General features: G+C 40.3%; 1 protein-coding gene across 1 annotated transcript in view; it reads right to left on the reverse strand.

The window, feature by feature from the left end:
* Positions 1-19,474, reverse strand: part of LOC130369339 (dynein axonemal heavy chain 3-like) — a 919,716-nt gene that overhangs the window by 274,837 nt on the left and 625,405 nt on the right. The window contains exon 34 of the mRNA XM_056574479.1: positions 9,090-9,254. Within this exon, the coding sequence (XP_056430454.1) occupies positions 9,090-9,254 (165 nt within the window). The remainder of the gene's footprint in view (positions 1-9,089; positions 9,255-19,474) is intronic.

Raw genomic sequence — 19,474 nt, forward strand, 5'->3', positions numbered from 1 at the left:
ATTTTTTAATTTCTAAGGAGGGTGGATGGGTTGTTGCGGGATAGTTGGAGTGCAGCTATTTAGTGCCAGGCAGGCCAGTCAGGGTGTCACCCGATACGGTATGCCCTCCCTCCCCCCCCCCCCCTCCGTCACCATCTAGGAACGCTACTGGTAATAAAGGGTAGATAAAGAACTTTGGCTACTAACATAAGGGAGAACTTTTCTGCTTTAAAAAATGCTTTCGTAAGCGGGTTTCCAGGGTTTTGCTTACGTGCGATTTATTTATCAAGGTCGTGCCACTATTTGATAAATAGGTAGAATGTAAGCAAAAGTAAGTTAAAAAAATTGTCATATAAAAGCCATACATTTGAAAAGAATGATAAATCTCCATTTTTATCTTTTTCGGACCATTCTCTGTAAACCCTAGAGATGGTTGTGCAAGAATATCAATGGAGATCAGCAGTTACTGAAATACTCAGACCAGCCAGTCTAGTCCCAACAACTATGCCAGGTTTAAAGTCACTTAAATCCCATTTCTTCCCCATTCTGATACTCAGTTCAAACTTTAGCATGCCTTAATGTATTGAGTGGCTGCCATGAGATTGGCTGGTGAGCTATTTGTGTTAGCAAGCAATTGAACAGGTATACCTAATAAAGTGGTCAGTGAGTACATATAGGCATCAACATATCACATGATGACCCAGGTCTGTCATGTCATTTGCTGCTTGCTGTGTTAATCAGCACAAAGGCCATTAGGACACAGCAAGGGGGAGGGCATTTTTACACAGATAAGAGGGCAGTGACGTCACCCACTGCATTCAGAGCGGCGGAACTGCTGGACTGAGAGACAGGGAGAGAGAGAGGGATAAAGACAGAAATAGGGGCAATTAGTGATTAGAAAGATAGAGACATACAGATTAGAAATAGAGACCCTTTGTGTGTGAAGATGAATCAATCCCCAGGCTAGAATCCTATAGGGCTCCTATACACCAAAACAGCATATAAGGAGACAACATAATCACAGCTTCTGAAGGACTCATATTTTGTGTGGCCAGCCCAGATGGCACGTGCCTAGTCGCCCCTATTTTTGCAGAAGAAAAAAATAGGTGCGACTAGGACACGCCAAAAGAAGTGAGTAGAGGATTGGCCGTTAGGTCGGGAGTAATTACAAGATAAAGAGGTGCCGATGAGCCAGCACAATAGAGCTGCTGAGATCGCCATGTTGATTGGATAGGTGGCGATCAGAAAGCGGCACCTATGGATCCTTGGAGCTCATAAATAGCGTGTGAGGTGCATGAACAAGTTGATGCCCATTTCCCTCCTGAGGACGTTACTGTTGTAACGAAACATGTAGAGGGGGCAGTGTTAGGTTTTAAAAGCAATCCCAACAGTGTGTCAGTAGTGCGATCAACCAGTGTACTTGCAGACCACTGGTGATTGTTAACTTGTTACCCATGGACAGACACTATTGAGAAATCACATGTATTCATTGATAAACACACTGTGGGATTGGGATTTTAAAGTAACTCATCATTCACTTCATATCATATACACTATATTTTATAATTAGGCTAAATAAAAGCAAAGTTTTAGGGGTGGGAGTACCAATAAGGGTATTAGTGACCAAGGGGTTATCCCTTGGCCAATTGGCTTCAAAAGCTGTGTGATTGACACACAGGTCCCCACCCCCGATGTTCATGATGTGCGAGCTTTCGTGACTCCAGTGAGCATTTACATATTATGTGCACCTTTATGATATACAGTGTCCGTACTCCCCTTCTTTCTTCTCCTGGTGCCAGAGATACGCTGCTTCTGCTTTCACTAGAGGCAGAGAGCTCGCTCCCTGCCTCTAGCACTGCACATGTGCACAGAGCTGATGGCAGACAACTGGTGGGAGTGCTTTCTCTCTCCCTCTAGTGAAAGCATTAGCAGCGCATCTCCGGCACCAGGAGAAGAAAGAAGGGGAGTACGGGCACTGTATTTCATATATCATAAAGGTACACATAATATGTAAAGGTTCAGTGGAGTCACGCCGGCCGCACATCATGAACATCGAGGGGGGGGGGGACCTGTGTGTCAATCACACAGTGATCGCAGCGCTCACTTACAGGGGATAGGCATGGCGGAGGTGGGGCATTACGAACCCCCAGCCACGCCTATCCGACTGTTAACGACCACACGATAAAACTATTTTCCTGCTGATAAAGTGTGATAAAAAGCAGTCAAAGGTATAGCTGCATTACAAGTGTCATCACCTATACTATCATGGTATTAGTCTGGGGGGTATATCCATGACAGTTGCATCACATGGTAATTCCGCCATCTCATGCTGTACGCTAGTAACACCTGTCAGCCACAACCTGCTATATGCTGGCCACTACAGTTAACATCAATCCACCTTCACACTATTTCCTGCCAGGCCTACAAGTACACAAATATTCCACTACTATGGCATTCTGCCCATACAATACTTAACATAAATCCTACAAGAAGATGGCAGACTAAACAATAGTATGCAAAATTATGATCTTTTTTAACATACAAACATACAATGTAAAACATTAGAAACACACAATGCAACAACAAAACACTGCACTGCACTTGTTTACTACACTTGCACGTAGTCACCTTATTCCCATGTATGTTTATTTGCTGAGCAAAACGTTGGCAGCTCTGTACCATTCCCTATCCACCATTTTCCTGCAGGACTTTTGTTGTTGCATTGTGCGCTTTTTATGTTTTACATTGTATGTTTATATGTTAATAAAGATTAGGATTTTGCATGCTACTGTTTAGTCTGCCATCTACACGTACCCTACCATTCATCCACACAAAAAAAAGGATAATTTTTGGCACACTTGGAAAAAGCCACTGAATCTTCCCATGCCTCTGTGTGCATATTAACATTGGCAGGCATCTATTGACAACCAGCGATACCTCATGCTGCTTTATTTTGGTTTGAATAAGCCTAAACAATGGGCAAGCTGTAATAGTTACCATGAATTACTGCATGTTGCCATAACTGAGCCTAAAAAACACTTTAAAACTACTTGAATATATTCCTAACAGTGTTACACAGGGGTTAGAGCTGTTAGGCAGTGTTATAAACAAGTTTAGGGGCTTATTTAATTGCCGGCTTGAGTCAAACCGAGCCGAACTAAACTCACAATTTCCAAAAAGTTCGCTCAATTCTAATAAAGGTATATAATCCAGTGTTAAACAACTTTCTAATATACTTTACATATGCATTTAATTATTCAATAATATTTACCATCACCTTTCCATATAGATAAGAGGTAGTGATTCAGATTAGATACAACTTGACATAGTTAAGTAATATGCAATATATTCTATCACAAATGTGCCAAATTTTGGGTTATACAGCACAGGGTAGAGACTACTAGTCTTCAGACCGGCACACTGCTTTACTCTTCTGTCGTACTCAGGCATTTTGGTATTTTATGTTTTCAATGAACTTATTGTGACCTTTAAGCTTAAAGCAGCTTTGGCCCTTTGTTGTAAAGTCATTCTCAATGAATGAAAATAATAAAAGACAGGCATGAAACAGCTCTGATGAAGATATTAAAAAGCCTGCAATATATGGACAACACTAAAATGAAGGCTTATACCCTGTGACGGATAATCAACAAAGATTGACACACCAATGAGAGATCTGCTTTCAGCCAGGGATCGTAGTAATCAAACTGTCATCCTTCAGGCAACAAACAAAAGAAGTTTGCAAGCAAGATAGCAGAAAAGATCCCCTGGGAACATAACCATACATTATTTTGGCATCTACACACAATGCCGCATACATTTTATTAACCTTGATATACCTGCGTTTACTATTAACCAAGCTAAGTTAAGGCATAAGAAGGCAAAATATTATTAACAGGCTATTGCTGAATATGAATACAGTTTATATATACACAAATCTCTATCTCTACAATGAAATTGACCATAACATTAGAGCTCCTAAAAGGGAAAAGCATTAAATATCTTTTCACACTGGCACCTATAAATAGTTGAGAGATATAAGGCAGCAAGAGGATAGTAAATTCTTGAACATGTGTTGGGAACAGGAAAAATTACCTAACAGAAGGATATGAGGAACTTGAGAAGTGCTCAATTATGATGGGTAAACGTCGGGCAGGTCTTTTTGGGTGTTATTTGGTTAGCAGCAGACAGTACCTGCCAAAAATGTTTCATGGTAGGACACCCCATGAACCACTGTCCTACCATTGTGGGGAGCAAAGGCAAGCCCAGCTGGTCCAATACCAAAGAAGCAACAATTGCTGAAAAAGCTAATGCTGTTATGGTAGAAAGTGATCTGAATGCTCAATTATTGTAACATACAATGTAGAAGAGTCCCATTCATCCGGCACTCCTAGTACCGTAGGATGTGCAGGAACCAGCCAGAGGAGGGGCTCTGGATTCCCACTGGACAGCCAGGTGGTGCTCTGAGTAATGCATGAATACGATAAGTAAGTAAGCAACTCACCACTGCTGTTGAATGCATGGACTTCCATATAGCGGATCATGACACAGTCCATCTCGGGGAAGGGAGGTGAAGGAGGCAGGTGGTACGGGGGGGACAGTGCAGTTTTGTGCCGACTGGGCACTGCCTCCAGCCAAACGAACACTCACTCCACCTATTGACCCAACTAATAAGCCAGGTGAGCGGAAGCATTGGGGTGGAGAGAGGGGAAGGGGGGAGGGGAGAGACAAAACCTCATACATAGAAAGGTAAAACAAAGACAAATAATCTTATAAAGTACAACTGTAACATTGGCTCACAGAAGTACACAAAATTGAATGCCCTAGGACCGGCCGGTCTCAGGGCATTCAATTTCATAATCCAAGGAGATTCTTTTGCATTAATGAACAATGTCTATCTCCTCCTTGTTTTGGGACTTTAACTGCTTCTAGTCCGGCAAATTTGATACACCGGCTGTTGCTCCTGTGGACTTCTCACATATGGGGACGAAATCTGGGGGCACCGTGTCCCATAACAAGAAAACGGATATGTTCTCATATTCATATAAAGAGGTTTCTTTTCGTTTTCCCTATATAGAATGGTCCACAGGGGCAAATAAGAGCATATATGACAAGAGTGGTGCGACATGTATGGGACTCTTCTACATTGTATTTTACATTGCTGTTTTTCTCATCCTGAGCACACCGAGTATTAACCCTTAGTGCTCCCTCATTACGGCATAGAGATGGAGAAGAACATGCAAACATCTACTCCGGACCCAGACACTGCAAAACTAGAGTCTTAGAACAGAAAATACTCTCCGAGAAGTACGATTGTTTTGGACACTCAATTCACTCGAGTCATATAAAGAAAGGGATCATGTCCCTCGCGGGCTGCGAGTATATAAATTCCCCTCCAAATTTTGGGATGATCCAGAAATTAAATTGCTGCTAATAGTGCTGGAGAAGAACAAATAGGAATATGAGAAAGTCACAGAAGAGCTATGTAAAGTAAAGACAATCCACAAAACCCGAGGAACAGCCACATATTTTGACAGTTTCAACAAAAAAATGTAAAAAGAAAATGCAGATAGTTAAAGCAGACATTAAAGAAAGAAAGAGAGACACGTTTCTTTGAGACAAGCTGGATAACGGTCGTGGACTTATCTTTACTTGGAATCAAAGAAAAACTATAAAAGGCAACAGAAAATTTACACGTAATCGCCGGGGACGGATATCAGTTTTTTGGACCACAGATTCTGAATCGAGCCAATTCGATGATACAGGTCCTAAAAGAGACGCTGCTGCAGAATCACAATCTATGGAACATGTCAGCCCTTTAGACACCGCACAAGGAGAGGGCGGCACAAGAAGAAGAAAACCATGTGGAGGCCCATACAGGAAGAGAAAGACTGTCATATGGAGAGATCAATAGAACAGTCCAATGTTGTTAATATCTCTGATGTTCCCCTTCCCCCCGACTGTTTCTCTCTCCTCTCTAAATGATTGAATCTGGGACTATCGGAGTCTTTTGACCCTGTACAGTTCGAGATCGACCTTTTCAAAGGCATTAGGAAATTAATCCTTCATAAATACTTTAAGAATCAGAATACAACTGGCATGGTTAATTTAGCGCTTGAAGGGGAAACCCCCGCTGTAATAGGACCATTGGGCTTCAGTCCAGTCTATAATGCTAGCGATATACAAACCAAGATGTTAACATGATAGAGAGTTTGCCGACTGTAGATATGGTACCTTTTGGAGCAGGTAATAAATGAAGGTTTACCCCTCCAGTACTGCCAGGCAGTCCTCTTGACCTGTTCGGAAAATAAGTACGGAGATTGAGTCCCTGATATACCCCTCTAATACAGATAACCTATCCAGTGGCGAACACAGAGCCCTACGTTGGCTTGCTACAAGGAACGATTTAAGAATTAGCAGAGCTGATTAAGGTGGAGCAACGGTGGTGATGTCCACAGAGTGTAATCGTGAAGAAGCTAATAGACAGCTCAATGACAGAACTGTCTATATACCGCTGCCTTCTAACCCCACTTATGACACGATAAAACATCTTCATTCCCTAACTCGTAAACACACTGAAAAAGGAACAATCTCACATAAAAGAGCTGAAAAGCTATTACCAGAGTTTCCCAAATTTTCAAGATGGTACTGTTTGTCCAAAATTCATAAGTCCAAGAGCCGACCCCCGGGCAGGCCTATTGTCTCAGGGATCAACTCTGCGACTGAGCTAATTTAAAAATATACTGACTAGTTACTTCACCCCTTATTTAAATACACACCTACCTATGTCAAAGACACTGGGGACCTACTCAGACACCTGAATGAATTCCATTGGCAGGCGACATACAGCCTTTCCTCCATCGATGTTGAGTGCCTGTACACCCATACCCCTAACGATGTACAGGCTGTCACAGAAGTCTTGGCCAGTACTGAGAAGTCGGCTAACTTCATCAATTTTATTTCTGATTCTTTGCACTTTATTTTAACTCATAATTTCTTTTTGGTTCAAGGACAGATAGTATCTACAGGAGAACGGCGCGGCCATGGGCACGCCAGTCTTCTGCACATTTGCCAACCTGTTCCTCGCAGCCTTTGAGGGGAGATGTGTATTCTCAGAATCCAACCCATTCGTCAATAACATCAAACTCTTTCTTTGCTATGTAGACAACGTGTTTATGATATGGAAGGGCTCTGAGAATACCTTTAAAAAATGTGTAGAACATCTTAATAATATTAACAAAGAAAACATGCTACTTACTTACAGTTTTGGGGGTCAGAGTCTCAAATTTCTGAATATAAATATCTCCATTAATGACAATATGACCACCATGACAAAATGACAAAATGCCCTTCTCCATTATTCTAGTTCCCACCCTCCAAATTGTAAAAATAGCTTCCCATATTCTAGATTTTTAAGACTAAAACGCAATAACAGCAATAAGGTAAACTATTTGAAACAGGCCGGCAATTTGAAAACTAGGGTCATTGAGAGGGGTTATCCTGTTGAAAAAGGGGAGAAAGCTTTTATTAAAGTCAGCAAGATAAATCGTAACTACTTCCTCTTACACAAAAAAGTTAAATCTACCACCAGCAGTAATCACTTGATGAATCAGACTGTCAAAACTGCTATCTTTAAAAATTTGTTTATTTTTGAGTCAGACCCCGACTTGAAGGATATTACAACATCAAAACCAATAATAGCATATAGAAAAAATACCACCTTGGGAGATAAACTAAAAATGTCAGACAGACACATAGACAAGAAAGAGACCTGGCTCTCTCAATCAGCCCCTAAAGGTATCAAACCATGCTGCCATTGTTCTTTCTGCCCCCTTAATATTAATAGCAGGGTTACATTTATAGGTGGCTATTAATAAATAATTCCATATTTGATTACATGTCACACCACTTATGTCATATATGCTCTTATTTGCCCCTGTGGACTATTCTATATAATGAAAATGAAAAGAAACCTTTTTATCAGAATAAGAGAACATATCCGTTCCCTTATTACGGGACACCGTGCCCCCAGATTTCTTTCCCATATGCAAGAAGTCCACAGGAGCAATGGCCGATGCATCAAATTTGACTAGAAGCAGATAAAGTCCCAAAACAAGGAGGAGATAGACATCGTTCATTTATGCAAAAAGAATCTCGTTGGATTATGAAATTAAATGCCCTGGGACTGGCCGGTCTAATTGACAGCCATGATTTGAGTGTATTTTTGTGAATTTTGTGTACTTCTGTGAACCAACACTACAGTTCATTGTACTTTATAAGATTAATCGTCTTTGTTTTACCTTTCTATGTATGAGGTTTTGTCCATCCTCTCCCCCTTCCCCTCTCTCTGCCCCAATCCTTCTGCTCACCTGGCTTATTAGTTAGGTGAATAGGGCACGTGAGTGTTCGTGTGGCTTGAGGAAGTGCCCAGTCGGCGCGAAACTGCACTGTCCCAACCGTACCCCCTGCCTCCTGCACCTCCCTTCCCTGAGATGGACTGTGTCATGATCCGCTATTTGGAATAATGTCCACGCGTTCAACAGCAGTGGTGAGTTTTCTTCTGCTTTGCTCAATTAATGAAGTTTGCCGCCTATAGGACATTATATGGACTGCTGAGTGCTTATATATGTTGGACGCGAATAACTAGTTGTATAGACATGTTGACTTAGCATTCAAATTCCATAGATTTCTATGTGTTTAAGCATCTGTGGGATGTGTTGGAAAAACAAGCCTGATCCATGGAAGCTCCACCCAATAACAAAGGATAGTTTGCTAATGTTTTGGTGCCAGAAAGCACAGGACACCTCCAGAGGTCTTGTGGTGTCCATGTCTCAATGGATCAGAGCTGTTTTGGAAGCATGAATGGGACCTTTCCAATATCACATTTTAATGTTATGGCTGATAATTGTAAATATATACCTTACATTGTACATCTAGAGTACAGACGGGAGTGTGACACTAGGAAATAATCCAAGTCTGTATGAATAAATAAACAGAAAAGAACCAAGCTGTCCTTATATTGTATTAACATTCATCTCACCATGCTTTGCCTATACAAATTTAACAAGATGAAAGTTTGATGCCTGTGAAGAATATTAGGACACAGTTGTTACCTTGGCAACCTTGTCATAGACTTCAATGGCCCTGACCCAGCTACAAAGCCCTTCACAGGCTGAAGAGACATTCTTAATGACAGCTGGCTGAAACTCAGGATTGCTGATAAAATCTCTTCTTATCAGGGCAATAACCTTTGATGGAATATTGTCTTTATCAAATTCCTAGGAAACAAAATAACAGTAATTAATGGCAAATGCTCTGTGTTTTCATAATCCAATGATAGAAATGTCTTATGTCGCACAAATGGCACACAACACAATCTTATTAAACAAAGATAACACACAAAACTGTTGTTTTTATTACGTCCTGATTTCCTACCAGATGAGAGAAACTGATCTATTCTGCTCTGGGAGCATTCTGATAATTCTCAAGTGTCTATCCCATTGTAGTTCATTTTAGCTTCTAAGAAAATGCATATTGCCCTTCCTTTTTACTGCAGCGTATTTACTGTTGTGTGGATCCTATTAACTGGCAACTACTGCCTATTCCAATGCTATCCAACTAATGGTCTGGGGTTGAATGTGGCCCTCCTTCTCTGTCTGGATGTGCTGGTTGGTGGCTACCTCACCAGGCAGGATAGAGCTTAAATGACCCCTGTTCTGGAGATAGTTGGTGTCCCCAGAGGTGGGACATCCATCTCTGAGATCTTAAATGGGCACCGTTGGAGTGAAAAAAAAATTATAAGTTGCATATCTTGGCAAATCATTAACCTTTGTAATATACTTTATAAAAAATGCTATGTTCTTTTTATAGAAATCATGGCTTATAAAAAAAAAAAAAAAAAAAAAAAAAAAAGACCACTAGGGGTTTCAATACCATCCAGAACATAATCCTGTCCAGCCACAGCATCATTTTTGTCCAAGCTGCAGCACAGGCAGGGATAAAGTCTGGTAAGTGAGAGTAGGACTAACACTCCTCTGTGCTCACTCTTATCCTATTAGACTGTAAAAACAAGGAAGAATGGTTACAGAGCAGCTGGCTATGATTGGATGAAGTGGACCAGCACTGCACAGCAGACTCAGGGAGAAAGTGAATGCATGGTGAGTGAGGGCGGGCTCAGTGCTTGCCTTGGACATGCCCCTTCCAAAGCAGTGAGTGTCAGAATGAGTTAGAAGTAGAACAGAGGGATTTCTGAGCCAAATACAAAGGCTAAACAAATAAAAATACAGAGTGGGCCATTTATATGGATACACCTTAATAAAATGGGAATGGTTGGTGATATTAACTTTCTGTTTGTGGCACATTAGTATATGTGAGGGGAGAAACCTTTCAAGATGGGTGGTGACCATGGCGGACATTTTGAAGTTGGCCATTTTGAATTGAACGTTTGTTTTTTCAATAGGAAGAGGGTCATGTGACACATCAAACTTATTGGGAATTTCACAAGAAAAACAATGATGTGCTTGATATTAACGTAAATTTATTTTTTCATGAGTTATTTTCAAATTTCTGACCACTTATAAAATGTGTTCAATGTGCTGCCCATTGTGTTGGATTGTCAATGCAACCCTCTTCTCCCACTCTTCACACACTGATAGCAACACCGCAGGAGAAATGCTAACACAGGCTTCCAGTATCCGTATACACGGCTATATACTACTATATACACCGCAGGAGAAATGCTAACACAGGCTTCCAGTATCCATAGTTTCAGGTGCTGCAGAATGGGCAAAATAAAAATTGGAACAGGACCCTCAGTTTACGCAGAAGATTTTGTTCAGTGATGAGGCAAACTTTTATGTGAATGGGGAAGTTAACAAACAAAACCACCGCTATTGGTTTTTGACACTAACCCACATTGGATAGCTCCCTCCAAGACTGTTGGAACACAAAAATTGATGGTATGGTGTGGTATATGGGGTACAAAGATAATGGGGCCATTCTTCATCAATGGAATCTTCAAGGCCACTGGATATGCGAAATTGCTACATGATGATGTGTTTCCCTCTTTATGCACTGAAGCTGGCACGTTCCCTGAGTTTTTCCAGCAAGATGGTGCACCACCACATTATGGGTGTCAGGTCCGAGCATTCCCAGATGAACAGTTTCCTGGAATGTGGATTGGTCGTCGCTGGCCAGTTGAATGGCCCCCAAGGTCTCCCGATCTGACCCCCTTAGACTTTTATCTTTGGGGTCATCTGAAGGCAATTGTCTATGCTGTGAAGATACGAGATGTGCAGCACCTGAAACTATGGATACTGGAACCCTGTGCTAGCATTTCTCCTGTGGTGTTGCTATCAGTGTGTGAAGAGAATGAGAAGAGGGTTGCATTGACAATCCAACACAATGGGCAGCACATTGAACACATTTTATAAGTGGTCAGAAACTTGTAAATAATTCATGAAAGAATACAGTTACGTTAAAACCAAGCACATTGTTGTTTTTCTTGTGAAATTCCTAATAAGTTTGATGTGTCATATGACCCTCTTCCTATTGAAAAAACAAACGTTGGATTCAAAATGGCCGACTTCAAAATGGCCACCATGGTCACCACCCATCTTGAAAAGTCTCCCCCCTCACATATACTAATGTGCCACAAACAGGAAGTTAATATAACCAACCATTCCCCTTTTATTAAGGTGTATCCATATAAATGGCCCACCCTGTATATGTAAAGCAACTGCATGACCTAGTGAACCTCCTATCAAATAAATGCACCAGACGTGAAAATATAAATAAAATAACAAGCTTTATTAAACATATATAATAATTGAATAATAAACATAAATAATGAGAATCAGCAATAGCCAGAAAAATGTGCAATGATCTAATGAAGACTATTCTCTTAAAGGTTTGCCATTACCAGTTAAACACATACTGCAGAAAGACACTGCGACATTGAGCACACATAGAAAAGGCAAACAAAAAATGAATGATAATAAGAGAAGAGAGACAACGTATACAGGTGATCTATTGGTGCACTGTGGGAGCCTGAGAAAACTAGAGACAAAAGTGTGTTGGTATGAGGCCTGAAGAAATTAACAAGTGCATCCATAGCAACATCACTGCACTAGAGAAATACACCAGCCCACGGAAGGGAAGAGAGGATAAACACGCTGCCACAGTGCATCCGGAGTCACCACGTTATACTCACATAAGAGATCACACACAACCCCTACGCCGTTTCGCTACCCGCTTCGTCAGGGAGTATCTGGGTGATAGCTGGGTAGACTATTTATACAACAGAGGACCAATCAGATATTTGGAATGAGAATTACCTGGATAGACGCAGCTGTGTTCCGTACCGCCAGAGCTCATATCTGCCGGCGCCATCTTGGGCTCTCGGGCGCACTCGCATGGTGGAGAGGCAACGTCTGTGCACCAACGTCACCACGCACTGAATCGGCGCGTGCGCACAAGAGTCCACAAAGTAGATGGTATGTAGAAGTGTTTGGCGCATGCGCAGACAAACTAGAGTCCGCTATGACACGGAGCCAGGTCTGGGCATGCGCATGAACTTAGACATGGAACAAGGAGACGGATGCACTAACATTGGTGTGCATAGTGAAACCCTTGGGCATAGATATAAGGAGTTTTATATAGAGAGAAAATTTTATAGTAAAAAGCAGAAAAAAACGTGAAGTGCAGGTGCAAAAGATAACAACAAACGTGAACACACGTGAAGCATGCAGAGAGATTTATATATGTATATATATACAAAGCATATGAATCATATAGACAAAAATAAAAATAATATACCCCTATATAGTCATAATGTGCTATTAAGCAAACTTGTGAACAACATGTAGGTGTGACAAAATGTATATATATATATATATATATATATATGTGCACGTGTAGAATGGAATGTCAGGTATTAAGAATTGACACTCAGGTAAAAAATGTATATAACATTTTTTTGATAATTGTGTAAAAGTACAATATTCGTGAAAAGTGTAATGAAAATAAATAAAATTGATAAATATAAATATCAATTGTTGTTACTTGTAATCATACAGTGTACTAAGAGAAAGTGCTGTATAGATAAGCTATTATTCAAAAAAGTGCACTAGAATAAAGTGCAATATATAGAAGCAACTATAATAAATATCAATACATATACTGATCTAGCTATAAAATTTTTATCATGAAAATTATTATAATAAAACATTTTTTATAAAGCATGCCCCACCCATCATACCCCTAGGGGTATCATACTAAATATTAAAATGGGACAATAAGGGCCATATCATGACAAAATTAATAAGTCATCTGGTCATGAAAGGTGCTTCACTAGTGCCTTCCGGTCCGCATCAAGCTGACACTTCTTCCAGGATCTAAAAAACACACAGACCAAGCTACAAACAAACAACAAACAGACAAACAGAAAAAAGAGACAGAAAAAAACCCAAAAAAACAGCCAAACACAAAAGACACAATGAACAAACACCAAAAAACCAACAAAAAACAGCAACACACACAAAACAAACTACAAAAAACACACACAACAAAAAACAAGAAAACAACAAAAAAACAAGAACAACAATGAGTAAGTGTGTAAAATAAATAGGTCCTAACTGTCTATAATAAAATGTCCTGTTAAAATAAAACTATAACCCAAAACTAAAAATATGTATACAGAACAGATTACAATGTATTATACACCAAGTACATCACAAAAAAGATGTATAACTATTATTTTAATTTAGTCCCCATGGGGTAATAGTTTTTAAGTCAAAAATCCAACGTGCCTCCTTCTGCGCTAATATTCTTTTCCAGTTTCCCCCTCTAGGGCCCACCATAACTTTATCGATCCCCCTTACCTTCAAGAGACTGCTGTCACATGAGTGGTACTTCTTAAAGTGTCTTGGTATCGTCTTCAAGACACTTTAAGGAGTACCACTCATGTGACAGCAGTCTCTTGAAGGTAAGGGGGATCGATAAAGTTATGGTGGGCCCTAGAGGGGGAAACTGGAAAAGAATATTAGCGCAGAAGGAGGCACGTTGGATTTTTGACTTAAAAACCATTACCCCATGGGGACTAAATTAAAATAATAGTTATACATCTTTTTTGTGATGTACTTGGTGTATAATACATTGTAATCTGTTCTGTATACATATTTTTAGTTTTGGGTTTTATTTTTATTTTAACAGGACATTTTATTATAGACAGTTAGGACCTATTTATTTTACACACTTACTCATTGTTGTTGTTGTTTTTGTTTTTTTGTTGTTTTCTTGTTTTTTGTTGTGTGTGTTTTTTGTCGTTTGTTTTGTGTGTGTTGCTGTTTTTTGTTCGTTTTTTGGTGTTTGTACATTGTGTCTTTTGTGTTTGGCTGTTTTTTTGGGTTTTTTTCTGTCTCTTTTTTATGTTTGTCTGTTTGTTGTTTGTTTGTAGCTTGGTCTGTGTGTTTTTTAGATCCTGGAAGAAGTGTCAGCTTGATGCGGACCGGAAGGCACTAGTGAAGCACCTTTCATGACCAGATGACTTATTAATTTTGTCATGATATGGCCCTTATTGTCCCATTTTAATATTTAGTATGATACCGCTAGGGGTATGATGGGTGGGGCATGCTTTATAAAAAAATATTTATTATAATAATTTTCATGATAACAATTTTATAGCTAGATCAGTATATGTATTGATATTTATTATAGTTGCTTCTATATATTGCACTTTATTCTAGTGCACTTTTTTGAATAATAGTTTATCTATACAGCACTTTCTCTTAGTACACTGTATGATTACAAGTAACAACGATTGATATTTGTATTTATCAATTTTATTTATTTTCCTTACACTTTTCACGAATATTGTATTTTTACACAATTATCAAAACATTTTTATATACATTTTTTACCTGAGTGTCAATTCTTAATACCTGACATTCCATTCTACACGTGCACATATATATATATATATATATATATATATATATATATATATACACATTTTGTCACACCTACATGTTGTTCACAAGTTTGCTTAATAGCACATTATGACTATATAGGGGTATATTTTTTTTTTATTTTTGTCTATATGATTCATATGCTTTGTATATATATACATATATAAATCTCTCTGCATGCTTCACGTGTGTTCACGTTTGTTGTTATCTTTTGCACCTGCACTTCACGTTTTTTTCTGCTTTTTATTATAAAATTGTCTCTCTATATAAAACTCCTTATATCTATGCCCAAGGGTTTCACTATGCACACCAATGTTAGTGCATCCGTCTCCTTGTTCCATGTCTAAGTTCATGCGCATGCCCAGACCTAGCTCCGTGTCATAGCGGACTCTAGTTTGTCTGCGCATGCGCCAAACACTTCTACATACCATCTACTTTGTGGACTCTTGTGCGCACGCGCCGATTCAGTGCGTGGTGACGTTGGTGCACAGACGTCGCCTCTCCACCATGCGCGTGCGCCAGAGAGCCCAAGATGGCGCCGGCAGCTATGAGCTCTGGCGGTACGGAACACAGCTGCGTCTATCCAGGTAATTCTCATTCCAAATATCTGATTGGTCCTCTGTTGTATAAATAGTCTACTCAGCTATCACCCAGATACTCCCTGACGAAGCGGGTAGCGAAACGGCGTAGGGGTTGTGTGTGATCTCTTATGTGAGTATAACGTGGTGACTCTGGATGCACTGTGGCAGCGTGTTTATCCTCTCTTCCCTTCTGTGGGCTGGTGTATTTCTCTAGTGCAGTGATGTTGCTATGGATGCACTTGTTAATTTCTTCAGGTCTCATACCAACACACTTTTGTCTCTAGTTTTCTCAGGCTCCCACAGTGCACCAATAGATCACCTGTATACGTTGCCTCTCTTCTCTTATTCTCATTCATTCTTTGTTTGCCTTTTCTATGTGTGCTCAATGTCGCAGTGTGTTTCTGCAGTATGTGTTTAACTGGTAATGGCAAACCTTTAAGAGAATAGTCTTCATTAGATCATTGCACATTTTTCTGGCTATTGCTGATTCTCATTATTTATGTTTTTTATTCAATTATTATATATTGTGGCAGTGTGGCAAGGAAAGGGTGTATTTCCCTTGCTATCTCTGCAGAATGCTCCACCTGTGGCCTGATTAATGAGGTATCAGGAAGGGAAAGTGTGTTTAAAAGGAAAAGAAACAGAACAGTTGGGGCTCTCCCTGGGTAACAGCATGACGCTGTAGGGGGAGACACACGGACCCTGTTGAGGAAACACACAGCGAACTGTGAGCGGTCCAAGAAGGGAAGAAGTGGTGTGAACTGTGAGTAACAGGTTGCAGGGGCACATGTTTTATGCTGGCTGATGGTAGCTCACCAGATAGTAGTCAGGGCATGCTGATATGTTTAGTCAGTGACCAGACGGTCTAGGACTTTGGTTTGTTCCTGCGTTATGTTTTGTTTTACCTGCAACCTGTCTAAATAAAGCTGGCAAGGTGCCAGGCTTGCATGAATTACCGTTGTCTGTGGGTTTATTGAGTGGAAACGTGTCCCGTGGCAGTGTCCAGGACGATCCCGGAGCTAATCCCCAAGGAGGAATCCTTACAATATGTTTAATAAAGCTTGTTATTTTATTTATATTTTCACGTCTGGTGCATTTATTTGATAGGAGGTGTACTAAAGTGTTTGGCACCAAATGCAATTAACTTTTCGAGTTGAAAAGCAACTTTGGTCACATATCTTTGGTTGCATGACCTAGTGAGTAACATATGGAAGCCTTATTTTTTTCCCTATTATTCTGTGATAGGCACGCTTTAAGGCTCTTGGTCATCCTATCATTCAGGTTGTTCCTATCTATTCTCAGATTGTTACTAGATGTAAATTATTTGTTTTAAAATGTATCATTGGCTGTAGTAGGTCACTGCTGCCATGATCACATCAATGTTGAGAGGGACTAGGAAGGAGAGACTATTGGGGGACCTGAGAAGCATCAAAACAGAGGTAAGAGGTGAAAAAGGTTAACAATTATTATTTAACAACTTTAACAACATACTAAGGTCTTTTTTAAAGGGGTCAGATAACCCTTTTATTTGTTTGACTATGTCTAATATATTGCTCACATAAATTCCTTTTCCTTTTACAAACTTATTTTATTTACATTCAAATATGCAGATTTACTATCCATTTAAAAACCTTGTAAATGTTAAAAAAAACTAAGTCATACTCACCTCACTGGTCTCATACCATTGCCCTTGCAAGACTGGTTGGTACCCCTGTGGTCTCTATTTCCTGTTTCTTCTTAACACAGGACATTTGACTGCTGCAGCCAATCACTTTTTACATCGGTGACCCTCCATAGCCAATGGCTGTTTGAAGCAGTCACATGTCCATGTCAAAGATTCTCAGGAAGTGGAGACCTTGTTTAAATCAGTTTATATTTGTTAATAAAAGAGGCAAAAAACCCACAAAAATATATACCGTATTTTTCGCTGTATATGACGCACTTTTTCTTCCCAAAACTGGGGGGGGGGGAGTTGGTGTGTCTTATACGGCAAATACACATTAAAACCCTGTCCTATCGCGACGATGCCCTGTATTAACCCTTCAGACGCGGCGATCAAAGCTGACCACCGCGTCTGAAACGAAAGTGACACTAACCCGGCTGCTCAGTCAGGCTGTTTGGGACTGCCGCAGTGAAATCGCGGCGTCCCGAACAGCTTACAGGACACTGGGAGGGACCTCACCTGCCTCATCGGTGTCTGCTCCGTTCCGGGATCCCCTGCACTGCCGGCATTCTCCTTCGTCGTCATCACGTTGTCGAACGCGCCATCCTGTCATCCAATAGGAGCGGCGTGTGTAGCGGTGTGACGAAGGGTCCGGTTCGGACCAGAAATGCGTAGCTTATGTATTCACAATAAAGCCTCTGAAAGGAATGCGGATGTGTTCCTGATTATCTTCATATCCAGAGTTCCAGCGCCAAAATTCGTCCACATTTTCTTCCAATACCTGCTATTACGTTACACTGGGACAGCGTGCCTGCTACCAGAGGACTGAGGCTGCGGGCCTGGGAATTGTTACCATACCACGCTTTTTAGGTGTTGTGCCCTGAGCGCAACGCCCTCCGCTGAGTTTAACCTTGAATACGTGTAAACTCAATTTTTTAAACGTTCTTCACTAGGGGCGCAATTTCCCTCTTTCTTTTTTCCTCTCCCTTTATGTTTCGTAGCGACGTGATGGCAGGGACGGAGAGCGAGGATTTCCCGGACAGCAGAGACGTTCCGGAATGACGGGGACGCCCCGGGGACGCGGCGACAGCGATGGAGGGTGACATCCAGGGCAGCGGTGACGAGTGGTGGCGGGTCTGGAGCGGTGGGCACACGTGAGTACTATGTGAGTATACCAGTGGTCTTCAACCTGCGGACCTCCAGATGTTTCAAAACTACAACTCCCAGCATGCCCGGACAGCCAACGGCTGTCCAGGCATGCCGGGAGTTGTAGTTTTGCAACATCTGAAGGTCCGCAGGTGGAAGATCACTGTCCTATACTTTACATTGTATGTGGTTCAGAATCTTTATTTTCTGGATTTTTATCCTTTAAAATTGGGTGCGTCTTATATGCCGGAGCGTCTTATATGACGAAAAATACGGTAATTTGTCAGTGAATATATTTACATTACAATGTTTTGTGATTTTTTTTTAACAAGGAAGTTGATGGAAATGGAGCCTTGATCAGAGATAATATACAAGATCAAGCATCAAATATTTTGGCGCGTTAACTAAACTGTGATATGAGAAGAAAATGCACTACATAAGTAAACATGTTAAAATATTAAGCAGTCTCTGGAACGGTTTGACATTATTCCGCCTGTCACATTCTCCCAAAGCTTAAAAAATTCAGGTTTGAAGCAAAGTGTTGGAGTGAAAAGAGTTAGAGAGCATTGATGTTTAAGTTAAAGAAAGACAAGATGTCACCTAAAAGATAAGAAAAAGATATAGCAAACCCCTACACTCTTTCATCTTACAAACTCTGCTGACTGAAAGAGAAGCCATAAAATTTATTCTACAAATCCAACGCTTGAGAGAAAACACAATCTATCTTCTTACAGTTGGAGAAAGATTTGTAGGGAAAAATGTAAGGAGACAGTAGTAGTCTTGAGAAGAATAAGGCAACTCAAGTTTTATGTGACAGTAAAACCATAATACAAAAGGTCCACCTATGCATTTAGAAAAAGGAAAAAAAAAAAAAAAAAAAAGATGGTTTCGTTCTCAGGACTAGCAAAGTCCTACAAAAAGAACACTTGGAATCATATCTAAACTTGTTATGATCAACCCAAACCACAACTTTAGATATCTACATATTTTATATTGTTTTGAGCACACTAAAAGGATTGAGAAATAAGCTGAGACAGTATAAGGTAGTCATACTCAAAATGATTTTTCAAATCAATGCAATGATTGCTTAGTCAACTAGGTAAGTAGGTGTAATAGGTAAGTGTCTATGGCACCATTAAAGG

The sequence above is a fragment of the Hyla sarda genome, chromosome 4 (assembly GCF_029499605.1).
Source record: "Hyla sarda isolate aHylSar1 chromosome 4, aHylSar1.hap1, whole genome shotgun sequence".
NCBI lineage: Eukaryota > Metazoa > Chordata > Amphibia > Anura > Hylidae > Hyla > Hyla sarda.